Below are 18,004 nucleotides of genomic sequence, written 5' to 3' on the forward strand. Positions count from 1 at the left end.
TGGATTTGGGATGGAATCTTAATTCAGTTGTGCAACCCCAACCCTGGACAATGTACTAACCACCCCAAGCCCTAGTTTTCTCATCTGTAAATGAGGACATGCCTGCCTTCTAGGAAGGCACTGATAGTATAACATGTCAAGCACTTTGTCCATCCGATGAACCTAGCATTTGATCCTATCAACATCCTCAGTGATCAACATCAGCGTCATGTTTTCACCCTGGTTAGAACTTCTCCATGTGGGTGGGTTGTAAAGCTCAAATACCTCCTTCCTATGAGAAATGATGCGCAGAAGGATTCAGTCAATTTACAATAAGAGGACCTGTGTTCAAGGCCAAATTCAAACAGCAGGTGACTGAGACCTTGGACAATGGGTTTATAGCTGACTTCCCAGGATTATGAACAGTAGTTGAGAGAACTGTGAAAGTACTTTGTAAACCCATAAAGCTTGATGAAACTTTTAGGCAAAATGGCAAAATGCTGTTATGCCATATCTTTGAAAGAATTCAACTGAAATTTCATAATCCTTGGATTCCTGCATGAGTGACCTTTGCTAAGTGTTTACAGGAGCCATAAAGTCTCTCTCTTTGAGGCACACTTCGCTCCTTTATCTGACTTTTGGTCTCTGAGACCATATGCCCCTCACTAACTGGCTGGCATTGATGATGGTCTGATTCCTACCTAGTCCATGCGCCAGCAGTGGGATCTTGACCTGTCTGCTGAGCCACAGAGTTCACAGCTGCCACGGAGACCCCAGCTGGAGTTCATTTGCTGGGCTGAGTCACAGTGTCTGGTTGGGACCAGTTGGGCATATCTTTTCAATGGGGCCTTCCCAGTGCTCACCACTTTGTTAGTAAGTTCCTTGCTATGTGTGTGTTGGGGGGGGGGGGTTGAGTACAGTTGATCCCTTCTTCTGGGTAGCTTCTTTTTCCATAGAGGAGGTAATCATAATGCACTTGATAACAACTGTGAGTTCTTCAGGACTCCCTATCATTTGGGACTCAATGGTTTGGTGACATGATAATTACTACAAAATCCAAAGTAAGGGGAGCTCAGGGGTGGTTAGCAGAATTAGAGAAGGCTTATTATTGGTTATCCAGGAGATGTTCTTAAAAACATTCATTAGTGCTGCTCAGGAGAAAGAAAACAGTGTCCGCAGAGTAGCCCAGCTTGGCAACTTCCATGGGAAAGCTCGGGCAATCAAAGAGAGCCTCGCTTCAGGATAGAACAGGATTCCAGAGGCTTAGCAGGGCCAGCACAGCTGGTCAGGCTGCCACTGCAGCTTAGGGACAGAATTGTGGCTTAGGAATGCAGGGACTCTGAGGTCAACTCTTGCTTTTGCATTTTACATTCTGTGGCATTTATTTGTCTTTTTGTTTCCTTAATTTTGGTCTGGAAAGGAATTCTATCAAACACTTCTAGAATATTCACCATCAGGCACCTGGTAAATTTGTCTTTGGAGAGCCACTTATAGACTCAGCTATTTGACTTTAACTTATCAGAGATTCAGGAAACCTGGGCCCTAGTCTTAGTCGTGAAGTTGTTCCATTTCTTGCCAGACAAAGTCTGGGCTGTGGACTAGCAGCATTACCTGGGAGCTGATTAGTAATCCTGGGCCCATCTAGACTTGTGAATTGGCATCTGTGTCTTAAGATCCCTCGGTGGTTCATAGGCACATAAAAGTGTGAGAAGTACAGGGCCTAGATGATAAGCTCAGGGAAGGCAGGGCTTTTTCTGTCTTACTTATTTTGAATCCACAGGATCTGTCTAACTTTTAGTACATCGTGGCTGCAACGTCTGTGAATCTTTCTCTGGCCTTGAGCCTATCTGAATTTCTAGAAAATTTGTAAACTTCCAGGGACTTAACTAGAAAGTGCTGTTGGGAGAAGGGTGGTGAGTGGAGATGGGGTCAACCTTCAGTGGATGAAAAACTGAAGTGAACATTAGAATCACATGTGGTTGTGGTGGTGGTGGCAGTTTTAATATGGATGTCTTTGACCTGCTAAGTCAAAAGCTCTGAAGGTGGGTCATAGGATTTGTATGTTTTAAAATTTCCCTTCATCTCCAATCATGTTTATTACCATATTGTGTTTAATAAAAAAAATATGCAGTAAAAGTGTAAATCCTACATGGGAAAAATAAACATCATGTTCAGGGTAGTAGTTATCTTTGAGAGGGAAGAAGGGGGTTGGATGGGAGCTTCATGTTTTATCTTTTAAAAAATAAAGAAAAGGTAAAGGGGAGTTCCCTGGTGGCTGCAGCAGTATAAGGATCCCATGTTTTCACTGCTGTGGGTCCAGTCACTGCTGTGGCACAGGTTCAATCCCTGGTCTGGGAACTTTTGCATGCCACAAGCATGGAAAAAAAAAAAAAGTTGTAGCTAGCAAATATGGAGAAATAGGATTTAAAAATAAATAAAAGAAATGCATATAGGAGTTCCCATTGTGACTCAGTGGGTTAATAACCCAACTAATATCCATGAGGATGCAGATTCGATCCCCTGGCCTCTAGTTTAGTGGGTTAAGGATCTGGCATTGCTGTGGCTGTGGTGGAGGCCAGCAGCTGCAGCGCTGATTCAACCCCTAGCCTGGGAGCGTCCATGTGCCACAAATGCGGTCCTAAAAAGAAAAAGGAAAAAAAAAAAAGGAATGAGTATATAATTATTCATGGTACTGATCTCTACAATTTTTTGACTGATTAAAGTATTTCACTGTAAGACAACTAAAACAAAATTCTCCTGGTAATTGTGATGCAGACAGTTGGCATTTGGGAATCCTGGCCTTAGATGTTCCTAAGGACGCTTCGTTTCTAAGTACGTTTGTACGCAGAGAACTCTCTCCCACCCACCATCGATGACCCATGCCTATTAGGACGTGCCCAGGACCTGTGGCTTCCCTGCCTCTGTCCTGATGAGATGCAGCCATTCCTCATGGTTGTGCTCTTGGGGAGATCCCCAAATCGAACTCTGCTTTGGGGACCCAGCCTACGGGGGCCTCCTCTCTGTGGTCTGCTTCTCTCCTTTGTTAAAGGACTTGTGCCCCACAGCTATGTGAGTTTTAGATCTCTAACCTTAGAGTCGCCTCCTCGCCTCCCTTCCCCAAGCTGCCTTCATTTTCATCACACTTTCACTGACATTTCAGTTCTGCGGTAGGACTTAGTTGCCCTGTGGATCCCAAGAGTTTTCACTGCCTACCCCAAGGATCACCATTTGCAATCAGTTCTCTTGCTGGGCATCTTCTTTCCTAACCGCCTTTCTGTACCAGAAGTGTCCCTGAAGTTTAATCAGTAAGGATGACCGCTGTTGGTCTGTGACTTGGGGAATGTTCGCCAGTTGGAAGTGGCTCTGACAATGGGTGCCAAGTGAACTTTTATCTTTTTTTATTTTTATTTTTTTTTTAGGGCTGCACCCACAGCATAGGGAAGTTCCCAGGCTAGGGATCGATTTGGAGCTGTGGCTGCTGGCCTACATCACAGCCACAGCAAAAGCCAGATCTGAGCCATGTCTGTGATGTACACCACAGCTCACGGCCATGCCAGATCCTTAACCCACTGGGCAAGGCCAGGGATCAAACCCGCATCTTCACGGATGCTGGTTGGGTTCATTACCACTGAGCCATGGCAGAGACTCCCTGAACTTTTAAATTAAGTCATACTATGATTATTTTTAATATACTCTAAAGCAGTGGTTCTAAACCAAGGATGATCCTCCCCTTTACCACTGTGGGGACATTTGACAGTGTCTTGAGACAGTTGTGATTTTCACAACTTGGGAGAGCTGCTGGCAGCTGGTGGGTAGAGGCCCGGGATGCTGCTGAATATCCCACAATGCACAGGACAACCCCATCTCCCATAACAAAGAATTATCCACCCAAAATGTCAGTAGTGCTGAGATTGAGAAGCCCAGCCCTACAGACCCCCATCCTATGAATGTCCCCATCCCTGAAGAGAGAGTGGGTGGGACTATGGTGCTATAGGGTGGGACAGTGGAACAAGGGCTGGAGGACATCCTAGGAGTGTATGTGTAGACCATTTCGGTATCATTGTCATGGTGTGGTGGGCACTTGGGGGTTGGTGGTGGTAGAGATGGAGATTGAAAAGAGATTAAGGGAGTTCCTGTTGTGGCCCAGTGGTCACAAACCTGACTAGTACCCATGAGGATGTGAGTTTGATCCCTGGCCCCACGCATTGGATTAAGGATCCAGTGTTGCCGTGAGCGGTGTAGGTCACAGACATGGCTGGGATCCCAAGTTGCTGTGGCTGTGACGTAGGAGGGCACCTGCAGCTCCGATGTGACCCTTTGCATGGAAGCTTCCATATATCATGGGTGCAGCCCTAAAGAGACAAAAAAAGAAAACAAAAAGAGACTAAGGACAAACTGCAGAGGAACAGAGTCCAGTTGGTTGGGAGACTGGACGAAGCTGTCTGTGATGCCTTTGAACTTGGCTGTTAGCCATAAATAACACCTTCATGCTTCAAAAATATAGAATAGCTTATTTAAAAGTATTCCCAAAGCAAAATGTACATGTTTACATTTTGTAGACGGCTCCAGTGATGGCCCCGAGTTGGCGGTGCCATCCTGTTTACCCTTGCCTGCAGTGTGATTTTGCTGTTTTTATGGTCAAGAGGTGCTGTCTCTTTTCCTACTCCGTGAATCTGGACTGGCCTTGTCAGTGGCCTTGACCTGAAGGATGTGGAGGGCGTGATGATGTGTGACTTCTGAAGCCATTCAGCTTTGTTTTTCTCCCTTTGGGGACATTGCTACTATCATGTGAGAACTCCTAGCCCAGTTTTCTCTCTGACAAAAAGGCCCAGGCATCCTGTGTCCCAGCCCATCACACCTCCCAGCCAACATTCCAGCTCATTGCACCTCCATCAATAAAACGAGATGAAACCCGCTCATCCCCCCAACCAACCCATGGAGCCAGGAGAAATAGTAAATCATGGTTATTTGAAGCCACTACACGTTGGGAGTGGTTTGCTCCACAGCATGAGGTATCTGAGCGTTATGGTTAAGTGACTTCATTTGAAACAGTGGATGACATTTTTTGCCTTAGGATATGGGTGTAAGTATCAGATCATGGTTAAGGGAAACTGAGTTCTTCCTCTGTTTCTTGCAGCACTTCTCTGAGCTTCTGGATGAGTTTTCCCAGAACGTCTTGGGTCAGCTCCTGAATGACCCTTTTCTCTCCGAGAAGACCGTCTCCATGGAGGTGGAGCCGTCCCCAACATCCCCGGCACCTCTCATCCAGGCTGAGCACAGCTACTCCCTGTGTGAGGAGCCTCGGGCCCAGTCACCCTTCACCCACGTGACCACCGGGGACAGCTTCAATGATGGTAAACTCATCCAAGGATCGCGTTACGTTGTCGTCAGCACCCCCTTCAGCCACATGCCTACAGTGGGAGGCCTGTGCTTGGGCCGCAGGGAAATGCAAAGAGGCACACAATACATTCCTCTATCCCAGACTGTCTGCTTTGAGAATTTGCCAGAACTGAATGATAGGAATTGCTTTCTTTCTTTCTTTCTTTTTTTTTTTTTTTTTTTGGTCTTTGTCCTTTTAGGGCTACACCCGCAGCATATGGAGGTTCCCAGGCTAGGGGTCTAATTGGAGCTATAGCTGCTGGCCTACACCAGAGCCACAGCAATGCCAGATCCAAGCTGCATCTGCAACCTACACCATAGCTCACAGCAACGCCGGATCCTTAACCCACTGAGCGAGGCCAGGGATCAAACCCTCAACCTCCTGGTTCCTAGTTGGATTCGTTTCTGCTGCGCCACGACGGGAACTCCAGGAATTGCTTTCTTTGACCCTGTGAACAGGGCAGCAAAACATCCTTTTACAGATCAGGCTGTCCTATATGGCTGATAATTCCAATACATCCATTGTTTGCAGAGGTCATGCCATTTTTTTTTCTGAGAAAGAATTTTTATGACCACTGTTCTCCATAAAAACTTCTTGGGCATCCTTCTTACCCATTTTCAGTGTGTTTCGTTGATCCTGTATCTCGATCTTAGTGAGCATTCCTAGGCTTTCTTATTGATTACCAACTTCATGCTCATTATCAACGCCATTGGTATTCGGTGCTTCTTTTAAATTTGTTTTTTATTGAAGTATAGTTGACATACAATGTTTTGCCAATCTCTGCTGTACAGCAAAGCGACTCTGACACACACACACATACACACATGCACACATATTCATTTTTTATATTATTTTCCATCCTAATCTATCCCAGGATATTGGATAGAGTTCCCTGTGCTATACAGTAGAACCTCATTACTTATCCTTTCTAAATATAATAGTTTGCATCTATTGCCCCTAACCGCCCCCCCACACCCATCCCTCCCCCTCCCCACCCCCACTGGTATTTGCTGAGTCTAGTTTTCCTGGCCTTCGAGATGTTAGGATGGTTTGACCATTACTCCATAGGCCTTTAATTGGCATAAACTGTAGGTGTACTTTTAAAATTTAATGGTCTGTGTTGTCATTTTCCTGGAAGTCTAACCAGCTATTTCAGTATCTTGAATAATATATTCTCTTTTACTCTTTCTCCCAGGAGGATGGCAGAGGGGGGAATGGTCTCGAACTCAGTCTCCTCAGGCTTGACCTGGATGTCCCCCTCCCCCCATACTGCTGTTGATATGGCAGTAGCTTTGGAGCAGCTCCTTACAGAACAGGTTCCCCCCTGCTTCCTCTGGGTTGAAGGCAAATGCCCTATCTGCTTCTCAAATAGGCCGAGAGCCTTGTGAGGAAATCTCTCCTCCCATTGGGTTCTTAGATCTACTGCTGGCTTCTAAAAGAGTCAACTCCGGCATCAGTAAAACTGCACATCCTGGGACAGAAGATGCTGCAGGCTTTTTCTTTCCCTTCTCAGATCCACTCTTCCTTTGAATAGAGGTACACTGACCAGCAGCCCGGGCCATCTGGCCTTATGTCCTCAGTGAGGGGAAGGCCCCAGATCTTTCTTGCCTGGACCCTGCTAGAGCCTTAACTCTCATCTCAGATTTTTCCTAACAAGAGGTTAGATGCTGGATGCTTTAGTCCTTCTTCTCTGTGGTTTGTCTACTTTCTCTCCCTCAGATCAGGAGAACAGGGTGAGGGGAAGTCTCCTGGGAAAGAAGGGAGGAAATAGAAGGGAAATACTTTGAAGATGTGGAGTTACTATGAGAGTAAAATGAGACGATGTGTGTGAAGAACTTAAGACAGCGCCCGCCACGTGGCATTTCAGTGGATCAGTGTCTCCTCCTTCTGTCCTTGCTCCTCCCTCTGCTTCTGTGGTTGTAGAGTTGTTGTTGTTCTTCCTGAGCTCCTTCTTTTCCTCTTTCTCCTTTTCTGTTTCTTCGGCTCCTCCACCTTTTTATCTTTTTCCTCCCCCATCTTGCTCGCCATCTTTCTTCCCCTCAATTTCTTATTAGATCCCTTCCAGGAATGACCTCAGTTCAAATGCAGAAATATGCTTTCTGTTATACATGCTCCTCATTTTATCATTACGTGGAGGACAACTCTAGGGAGTCTGCCTTCTTCTGGGTTTTACTTAGATAAATGCATGCAATCCCTGCCTTAGTTTTTTTTTTTTCTTCTTTTTTAATTTTTAGAGTGGACTCAAGCACCAGATGAAAGGGTGAACTAAGTGCCCTTTAAGACTTCTTCCAGTCCTGAGGTTCTGTGTGGATAAAGTTTCTGTTTAAGATTTGTATCTGCCTTTGCTCATGGTTTTCTCCATACTCTCTTTACTGCTTTGCCTATGTCACTCCTACCATTCCTTTGATGCCTCTCTTTCAAGCCCTGCTTCCCTTGTGAAAGTCATTTCTAATACCTCTTGTACTAGTTATCTATTGCTGTGTAACAGATCTCCCAAAATTCATGGCTTAAAACAATTGTAATCATTCATTACCTTTCATGATTTTTGTGGATCAGGAATTCAGGACTGTCTTAGTTAGATGGTTCTGGTTGTCGACTGAAAAAAAAAAAAAAAAGCACAACCTAATAGTTGAGAATTATGTTTTATTTGGCAGACTTTCTGCGGGCTTGAGCCCTGAGGCAGCCTCTCAGATGTCCCAGACTGCTCTGCGGAGGTAAGGGAGAAGCCAGCATGGATAGGAGTTTTTGCAAAGAAACATAGGCAGTCAGAACATCAAAAGATCTCTGTTAATTAAAGAAAACCAGGGTGTTCCCTTCATGGCTCAGCGGTTAATGAATCCAACTAGAATCCATGAGGATGTGGGTTCAATCCCTGGCCTCACTCACTGGGTTAAGGATCCGATGTTGGCATGAGCTGTGGTGTAGGTCACAGACGCAGCTTGGATTCCATGTTGTTTTGCTGTGGCTGTGGTGTAGGCTAGCAGCTGTAGCTCTGGTTCAACCCCTAGCCAGGGAACCTCCATGTGCCATGGGTGTGGCCCTAAAATAGAGAAAGAAAGAAGAAAGAAAGAAAGAAAGAAAGAAAGAAAGAAAGAAAGAAAGAAAGAAAGAAAGAAAGAAAGAAAGAAAGAAAAGAAAGAAAGAAGAAAGAAAGAAAGAAAAAAGAAAGAAAGAAAAAAGAAAGAAGAAAGAAAAAAAGAGAAGAAGAAAGGGAAGAGAGAGAGAAAGAAAGGAAGAAAGAAAGAAAAAAGAAAGAAAGAAAGAAAGAAAGAAAGAAAGAAAGAAAGAAAGAAAGAAAGAAAGAAGGAAAGAGGAAATCCAGACATCTCAAACTGATGAATTTAGAGCTTTTCTAGGCTTGGGAAGATGCAACAGTCTGGGCTCATTGAAGTCCTTCCTTTGATGCGCACCTTAACAGTCTAGGGCCAGTGTCCTGATCTTTCCCATCCCGAATCCCCTCAGTGCACCACTGGGGGTGGCTGCAGCGGCTGACTGCTTGGTGGCGGGCAGTCTGTTTGTCTCCATCCTGGGCTTCCTCGGGGCTCACCATCTGGGGTGGCTGTAGTGTCAATATCCTTTGTTTGCTGATATGGCAGGCGAAATTCATTGTGCACGTGATTCAGGCTCTCTCATGAGGTTGAAATCGGACGTCGGCTGAGGCTACAGTTATCTGAAGACTTTTCCTGGATCAGAAGATCTACTTCTATGCTGGCAAGTTGATGCTGGTGAATTGGTTCCTCTCCACGTGGGCCTCTCCATGGGGCTGCTTGAGGATCACTGTAGCATGGCAGCTGCTTTCCAAAGCGGGAGGGAACCAAGAGGCCAAGGCAGGAGCTGAGAAACTTTTTCTGACCCAGCTCTGGAAGTTCCTCTGTCCCTCACTTAGGGGAGTCTTGCGTCCTTGTATCTGGGGACCATACAAAGATGGGAACGTCAGAAAAACAGGATCTCTAGGAAGATGTCTTGGAAGCAGACCATCACACCCCTCTTTACAGTGATGTCTGTAAAGCGGCTTCTTCCGTGTCTGAACTCCTTCATCACATACTATCAATGCCTTACGGTATAGCCATTCATTCCCTTAGAGGCTCTCGAGTTGTTAAACAAGGTCCAGAAGACTGAATGAAGCATACTAGTCAGGTTCCTTACTGCTGAGCCATAACGGGAACTCCTATTTTTCTGTTTTTTCCTATTGTCTATTTCTCCCACCCCCACCCCATATCCTATAAACTCCATGAAGCAGAGATCCTCATAAATCATGTTCAGTGCTTAAGAGTCCCTAGTAGATTAAGCGCAAGATAGGTGCTCAGTAAATAGCTATGTAATGTATTTTTTAAATATATTCCTCACCTTCGGTGATGCATCATGGGAGACACCTGCTCTGCTCTCCCATGCTTTGCTCCATCACTGTGCAGACACGCTGAGATGCAGGTGTTTGATCAGGTTGCTCTTTCTGGCTTATAGCAATTGTCTTGTACAGGATCAAGCAGAGTGCCGATTAGAGATAAGTGTTTTATAAATGCTTTGTGATTCATTTAAAAAATATATTCCATAGCTATTTACTGAGTACCTACCTGTGCTTAATCTACCAGGGACTCTTCTAAGCACTGAACATAATTTATAAAGATCTCTACTTTGTGGGGTTTATAGGATGTGGGTGGTAGTGGGGAATAGAAAATTAGAAAAATATTTAAGTTCCCCTTTGTGGCTCGGCAGTAATGAATCCAACTAGTATCCATGAGGATGCGGGTTCAGTCTGTGGCCCTGCTCAGGAGGTTAAGGATCCGACCTTGCTGTGAACTGTGGTATAGGTCACAGATTTGGCTCGGATCCCCCGTTGCTGTAGCTGGGGCGTAGGCCAGCAGCTGCAGCTCTGATTCGACCCCTAGCCTGGAAACTTCCATATGCCACAGGTGTGTCCCTAAAAATAAAAGTAATAAAATAAAACTAAAGAAGTTAGATATATAGTGATCAATGTTATACAGAAACATAAATCAGAAACAAGAATAGGAGGTATTGGGGGGAAGGGAGTGTGTCAGTCCATTCAAATTGCCACAGCAAAATACCACAGACTGGGTGGCTTATAAACAGAAATCTGTTGCTCACAGCTCTGGAGTTTGGAAGTCTGAGCTCAGGGTGCCCGCGTGGTTGGGGGTGAGCCTCTCTGGTTGCACACTTCTGTGTCCTCACGTGGCAGAAGGTGCTGGGGAGCCCTCTGGGGTCTCTTTTATAATTGCACTAATTTCATGACAGAGGGCTTCACCCTCATGACCTGATTACCTGCCAAAGGCTCAACCTCCTAGTACCATCCCTTTGGGCATTAGGATTTCAACATATGAATTTGGGGAAGACCAAACATTCAAACCATAGCAGCAGGCAAGTTGAGCTGTTAAAGAGGATAGACAGGGAAGACGTCTTTTTGGAAGGTGACTTTTGAGTGAATATCAGCAGATGAGAAAAAGAAGTAGGTGTGTGTTTCAGGAAGAGGCTTCTAGGCAGAGGAAACAGTAGGTGCAAAGGCCCTGTGTCAGGGGTGTGAAGACACTGTAGTAACACTTGCACTGTATTCAGACACTTAATATCTGTGGAGTCAGTTTCCTGTTCAGCAGCCTTGGTTCTAGAATACCCAGGTGAGGGTTGGCCTAAACAATGTGGGCAACTTTTCCCTTCAATTCTGTCTGTTTGTCCAACACCTACTATGTGTCAAGCACTGCCCTCGATACGTGTGAGATATTTTTAAAACTTAGACATGGCCTCAGAGTGTAGTGGAAATGTCACGTGCCCCAATACTTTATCAGACCGAAGATGGGCAGTGTCCCAAGAGGAAATGAAACTGCAGAAGCTCAGAAGAGCTGCCGATCACAGGAAAAGTTACAGGAAAGAGGCAGAATTTCATTTGGGCCCTGAAGCACTGAGTAGAGTTGAATCAGTGGTGATGGTTGGAGGGAAGCATATAGTGGGTAGAGGGCTGGGACATGGATTCTAAAACAAGATCCCAAGTGAAATGATTGCAAATAAGCAGCTCTCCAAAAGTTCAGGGTACCTTCTCTTGGTAATGCTACTTCTTCGCTTTTTATTATTATTATTATTATTATTATTTTGTCTTTTTGCCTTTTCTAGGGCTGCTCCTGCCGCATATGGAGGTTCCCAGGCTAGGGGTCTAATTGGAGCTGTAGGTGCTGGTCTACACCACAGCCACAGCAACTCGGGATCCAAGCTGCGTCTGCCACCTATACCACAGCTCATGACAACACTGGGTCCTTAACCCACTGAGCAAGGCCGGGGATCGAACCCTCAACCTCGTGGTTCCTAGTCGGATTCATTAACCACTGAGCCACGACAGGGAACTCCACTACTTCTTTGCTATTTAAACTTGTGGACACCATCTATGGTAATGGCTTAGTGGGGGGAGGAATAATCAGTCATTCTTTTCTAGGAAGGCTTTCCATATCCTTAGACCAAAGCACACACCATTCTGTTCTCCCATCTGACCCCCCTGTTTAGAGGTCCGTACTGCTGTGGACAAAGAATTTATTTATTTATTTGTCTTTCTAGGGCTGCACCTGTGGCATATGGAGGTTCTCAGGCTAGGGATTGAATCAAAGCTATAGCTGCAGCCTATGCCACAGCCACAGCAATGCCAAATGTGAGCTGCGTCTGTGACCTACACCACAGCTCATAGCAATGCCAGATCCTTAACCCATTGAGTGAGGCCAAGGATTGAACCGAGTTCTCATGGATCCTAGTCTGGTTCGTTAACCACTGAGCCAGATGGGGTCTCAAGGACAAAGAATTTCACTTGCCATATCAGGAACCGGAAGATGTTGTGGCCCTCAAGCTGCACACCCTGAGGGGATTCAGGATGGGAAAAAAGCAGGATGCTGGCCATAGATAGTTAAGGTGCTTATCAAGGGGAAGATTTCAGTGAACTCAAACTCTCGCATCTTCCCATAACTTGAAAAGGACTGCATTCATCAACTTGAGATGTCTGGTTTTCTTTAATTAAAGTCATCTTTTGAGGTTCTGACCACTCAGTTTTTGTTGCAAAAACTCCTATATATCCTGCCTCCCCGCCATCTCTTCAGAGCAGATCTTCAGAGCGGAGAGGCAGCCCCTGGGACTTAAGTCCTCAGGAAGTCTGCCGAATAAAAGAGAACTCTCAACTTTTAAGCTGTGCATTTGGTTAAGTCAACATTGCAATAGTCCAGGCTTGTAATTTGCTGGGAATAGGGGCAGTGGGTCAGATATAGTTGGCAAAGAGTTTGGGATCCACAGTTCATCTTCGTTAAGTGCCAATTTTCCTCCGAGTAAACGCTTCCAGTGCCAGCCAAAGCACTTGTAGAAGTAGGTGATAACAAACATGGGTAGTCACTGTTGGGATGTGAAGGCACAGCTGGGCAGTGTGCGTGCGTGGAGGGCGAACTTGCCGAGGAAAGCGTTGTCTAGGGTCTGGCCTCAGTTGTTTTTCAGAATTTTCTGTGGATAGGCAAACGTTTGAGAACAGAATTATCCGATCCCTTTGAACCCCAAATTGCATCCGCTTTAAGGGAGGATTAATTCGCCAAGATCCCTGTGGAGTCGGTGCTCTGATAAGCAGATTGCCTCCCTGATTGAGAAGGATGATCATCCTTTAGGTGAATAAGCAGAATTTAAATATTGCGGTTTGGAGGGATACGCAATCTTGAGGGCATTAGCCTGCGGTGGCCCCCCTTTGCCTGACAAAGCAATTCTCTTCTGCAAAAATTTTAAAAATTGTTGTTGGCATTGGATTTAGTATTCTTCATCTTTTGCATTGTGAAAACAGCTTCAGCAAAGCTAGGAATCTTTGTTTCTATAGATGGATAGTATTTTGTTATACATCGGAAAGCCACTGATTCCAATCTTCCTGTCCAATTTTCTGAGATTAAATGCAGTTCTTCTGTAACTGCTTCCCAGCCTGAAAACAAAGTGATAAGATAAACAGTTCAAGCAGAGATTCTCTCTCTCAGTTGATTAGGATTTTTCTTTTTCTTTCTCTCCCTTTTTCCTCTCCTCTTCTCTCTCCCATCATCACCCTTCTTTCTTTCCCTTTTTACTTCCTGTTCTCTCCCTGCTAACTCTTTTTTTTTTCTTTTCTTTTCTTTTTAGGACCACACCCACAGCATATGGAAGTTGCCAGGCTAGGGGTCGAATTGGAACTACAGCTGCTGGCCCACTCCACATCCACAGCAACACAGGATCTAAGTCTTTGACCTACACCACAGCTCATGGCAATGCCAGATCCCTAACCTGCTGACCGAGGCCAGGGTTTGAACCCACAACTTCTTGGTCACTGGTCGGATTCGTTTCCACTGCGCCACAATGGGAACTCCTCCCTGCTAACTCTTTCTTTTCCCTCTTCCTCCTACCTTGAACTATATGGGACAAATGTAGGTTTTATCCTGTTACTCTATCATGCTCTTCAGATGGACTCTAGACCTTTAAAATTGTATTCAAATTTTTGGGCTGTCAACATTGGTCGGTTTTCTGCTAAGAACATTTATAACTTTTTAAAGATCCTCAAGAGTCTGTGACCATAAAAAGGTTGAGATACACTGGTCTAAGATCACATAGGAGTCATCTATCCTCTGGGCTGTATTTGACCTTAGCTCTGAAACTCTTGAGCTAAAGAACTTCACGTGGTTCGGCAACCACAGGAGCAGTCCCAGGAATGTGGGCTCGGCCTTCAAAACCACCAGAAAGACATCCTACAGCCAGCTTGTTCATTTCTCCCCATGATTAAGGCTGCTAAGCAGGTTATTCTTTTCTTTAAAAAGCAAACAAACAAAAAACAATGAAGAGGTTTGAAGAGATAAGCAGAATCATCCATGCAGAATGTTTGTGGACACTTTATGCTTTGATTGAGAAATAAAAAGCTTATATTTGAATGACCAAGTTTTGTACTCGCCACCTGGAAGTTATCTATGAGTTACTCTAATTTGGTCATGTTCCTTTGTAAGAAAATCAAAATGCTAGGTATTCATTTGCTTTGTTCCTTAATTTCAGTCTTCTTCCTAAACAAGAAAATTAGTGCTGGACAAAGGTTGTTCAGAGACAACTAGACACAGCCTCCCTCCTCCAAGATGCTATCAAGAACCAAGTTAGAAAATACGTAAAATGCCAACAGACTCAGCATAAAATATACTAATACAGGACTGATCTCTTGGCGCCAGGGTGGAATAAAGGCCTATCACTGTGGCTCTTCTGGGTCTATGGAGGGTGGGGCCAGAACCTAAATAATAATCACCTTCCTTCTGGTTTGCCTGGTTAGGCTTCTAGAGCTAGCAGGGCAAGGGGTGGCTGGGGACGCTGGCTTACTGTGTATCCCTAAATTATGGCACTTCACAGGTAGGAGGGACAACAAGAGTCTGCAAGCGAAAGATGAGCAGATTGCTGCTGGTATGAGGTAGCTAAGCGGAAGTCACAGACTCCAGTGTTTGATGGGGAACAGGACCTCAGGAAAGTGGGTCGGTGTTTTAAGGGAGACTCGAAGAAGAAAAAGATGTCTCATGGCTGACGATGCCGGAGCAGGGAAGGTATGCATGGATGTGGCGATGCAGGGAGAGGTGGGAAGGTATCTATCATCCATGACAAAGGGAAAATGGATTTCTTTTTTCTGTCTTTTTAAGGCCGCACCCGCGGCATAGGGAGGTTCCCAGGCTAGGAGTCCAATCGGAGCTGCAGCTGCCGGCCTACACCACAGCCACAGCAACTGGGGATCCGAGTCACAGCTGCAACCTACACCATAGCTCAGGGCAATGCCAGATGCTTAACCCACTGAACGAGGCCAGGGATGGAACCCACATCTTCATGGATACTAGTTGGGTTTGTTAACAGCTGAACCATGACGGGAACTCTGAAAATGGAATTTGAAAGGATTAGAGGAAATGTAGAGCAGACTTGGCACACACACCATCGGGCGGAAATGTGTCGGGGTGACTTAGGTCTCCTGTGTGCAGTGGTAGAAAAGGCATCTTGATGTTGAAATGTTCCAAGGCCTGGGAAAGAAAGTCACAGAGAGATGATAAACGGCTGTATCTTCATCACATTTGATTAGAGCTCCTGACAAGAGCGTGGTCAGAGCTGTCTTAGAGGGCTAGATTCCAGGGGGAAAAAAGGCAGCTGTGTCCATCATCTTCCTACGGAGAGTAACTGGGTCCCCTGACATGGATGGGCCCCAGGAAGACCCTGATTTAGTTTTGGTGGACAAGCCGAGGAACTGTCTTCCTGTCGAGTCTGAAGCCTGAGCTTGGGGGGGGGGGGGTGTGCTTTTTTGCCGCTCATCATTCTTTCAAGATTACCTTCTATTTTCTTTTTTTAATAGGTAAAGAAAACAATGATGCTTTCTCCCCTTTTAAAGCGAAATAATGACTTCTTTGTTTGCCTGGCCATTGCAGTGCTACAACAGTATAAGAAAGCACTGTTGGAGTTCCTGTCGTGGCTCAGTGGTTAACGAATCCGACTAGGAACCATGAGGTTGTGGGTTCGATCCCTGGCCTTGCTCAGTGAGTTAAGGATCTGGCTTTGGCATGAGCTGTGGTGTAGGTCGCAGGTGCAGCTCAGATCCCGCGTTGCTGTGGCTGTGGTGTAGGCCGACGGCTCCAGCTCCGATTCAACCCCTAGCCTGCGAACCTCCATATGCCGCTGGTGTGGCCCTAGGAAAGGCAAAAAGACAAAAAAAAGAAGAAAAGAAAGCAATGTTTATGGCTATCTTGCCTTGGATTTACTCTACATATCCATGAGTAAGAGTCATAAATAATATTGATGAAGAAAAAAAGTGAGAGGTTTTTTTGCGTGTGCCTACTAAGTAAATCTTTTGAAATCAGGCTTTTGCTCCTTGGATGTTGATTTAATGCATACTCTAAACACAGTATCCTACAGGAGGACCTGAAATGCCAGATGTAGAATATGGACAGAGCACAACGATTCACCTCTGGAGTCAGTTTGCCTGAATTGGAATCTGGGCTCTGCCACTTACTAATGGTGTGATCTTGGGCAAGTGGCTCGACTCTTGGGTTTCTTTCCCGATCTTCAAAATGGGACACAATACTACTACTTGACCCTATCCTGCTATGGTAGGGATTCAATGAGTTAATAGGTGTTAAGTGTTTACAGCAGTGCCTGGCAATTAGTAAGCACTCGGTAAATAGTAGCTCTGATTATTGTGGCCATGTGAAGATTATCATATAATTAAATTCCTGGTTTACCAACTGACCACAATATGAACAACTGGAGTAAGTGAAAGAAGTTGTCAATCCAGGCACAGAAAGAGCACGAAGTGAAGGAGTTAACCGAGAGAGCTCACGCTGTTCACAGAAAACTGTCTAAATACAAGAAGACATCTGAAATGGTACCTGGCACAGTGAGCTCTCAAAACATTTTAGCTGCTATTGGCTGGTCTTTTTGTTTTGTTTTGTTTGTTTGTTTGTTTTTTAGCTACACCTGCAGCATATGAAAGTTCCCAGACCAGGGATTGAAAGCATGCCACAGCAGGGACCTGAGCCACTGCAGTAACAACTCTGGATCCTTAGCCCACTGTGCCACAGGGGAACTCCTGGCTGATCTTAAACTGATATTCTTCACTTCAAGAATATTGGATTGGGAGTGTATATAAACTAGATGTATAGAAAGAACCAATATTGTAACTCTTGTTGTGGCTAGTTATGGGCTCATAATAACGTTAATTGAAGAATAATCACCTTTGGCTAGAAATGTATTTCATCATTGATCTCTTGAAAAGCAGGATGTTAGAGGGGCCAAGGGCAGGGGCTGTGGAGCTGGTCTGCCTGAGTGAACCCCAGGTCGGCCATGGACCAGCCAAGGAACTTAGGCTGAGGGAGCTAAGCTCGTGGCCTCGTCTATATACTGAGGGTCACAGTAGGGCAGGCCCTACAAGGTCACTCTCTTAGGATTAAATCAGTTAACACACATGTAAAGCCCTTAGATCAATGCTTAGCACATAGGAAGCACTCATAGTTAAGTGTTTGCTATTTTTACTTTTTTCAACACCTCTTCATGCCACTCACAACTGGAGGTTATTTCAGGGTTAAGGCATTTGGGGAGAGGATCCCAGGCAGACAGGCATCTAACTTCCATCTGAACATGCAGTGGACTCTAGCTTCACATGAGTCTGACACATTCAACTGAACTCCTCCTGTCCCTCTCCTGGCCTCCAAAAGTCAGCCTTAGCATTTTCCTTTAAGAGATATTTATATTAAAAATCAGTCAATGAGTTCCCTTCATGGCTCAGTGGTTAGTGAACCCGACTAGCATCCATGAACACACGGGTTCGATCCCTGGCCTCGCTCAGTAGGTTAAGGATCCGGCATTGCCGTGAGCTGTGGTGTAGGTCGCAGACGTGGCTCAGATCCCTAGTTGCTGTGGCTCTGGCGTAGGCTGACGGCTACAGCTCCTATTGGACCCCTAGCCTGGGAACCTCCATATACCTCGAGTGCAGCCCTAAAAGACAAAAAGACAAAAAAAACGGTCAAGATTTGCCAACTGCTTTGACAAATCTCAAAGGGCAAACACAGTTATCAAAAGCTGAAGGATTTAGATGAGGCATACTTAGTTAACTACTTATTTAACTGACAAAAATTTCCTTTTCACTTTATTTATTTATTATATAAA

General features: G+C 45.2%; 1 protein-coding gene across 1 annotated transcript in view; it reads left to right on the top strand.

Moving 5' to 3' along the window:
* The window catches only part of CREB3L2 (cAMP responsive element binding protein 3 like 2), a 128,424-nt gene that overhangs the window by 71,421 nt on the left and 38,999 nt on the right, over positions 1–18,004 (top strand). Inside the window, exon 2 of the mRNA XM_047763909.1 lies at positions 5,117–5,333. Coding sequence (XP_047619865.1) covers positions 5,117–5,333 — 217 coding nt within the window. The remainder of the gene's footprint in view (positions 1–5,116; positions 5,334–18,004) is intronic.

Source organism: Phacochoerus africanus, chromosome 16, assembly GCF_016906955.1.
Source record: "Phacochoerus africanus isolate WHEZ1 chromosome 16, ROS_Pafr_v1, whole genome shotgun sequence".
Classification (NCBI taxonomy): domain Eukaryota; kingdom Metazoa; phylum Chordata; class Mammalia; order Artiodactyla; family Suidae; genus Phacochoerus; species Phacochoerus africanus.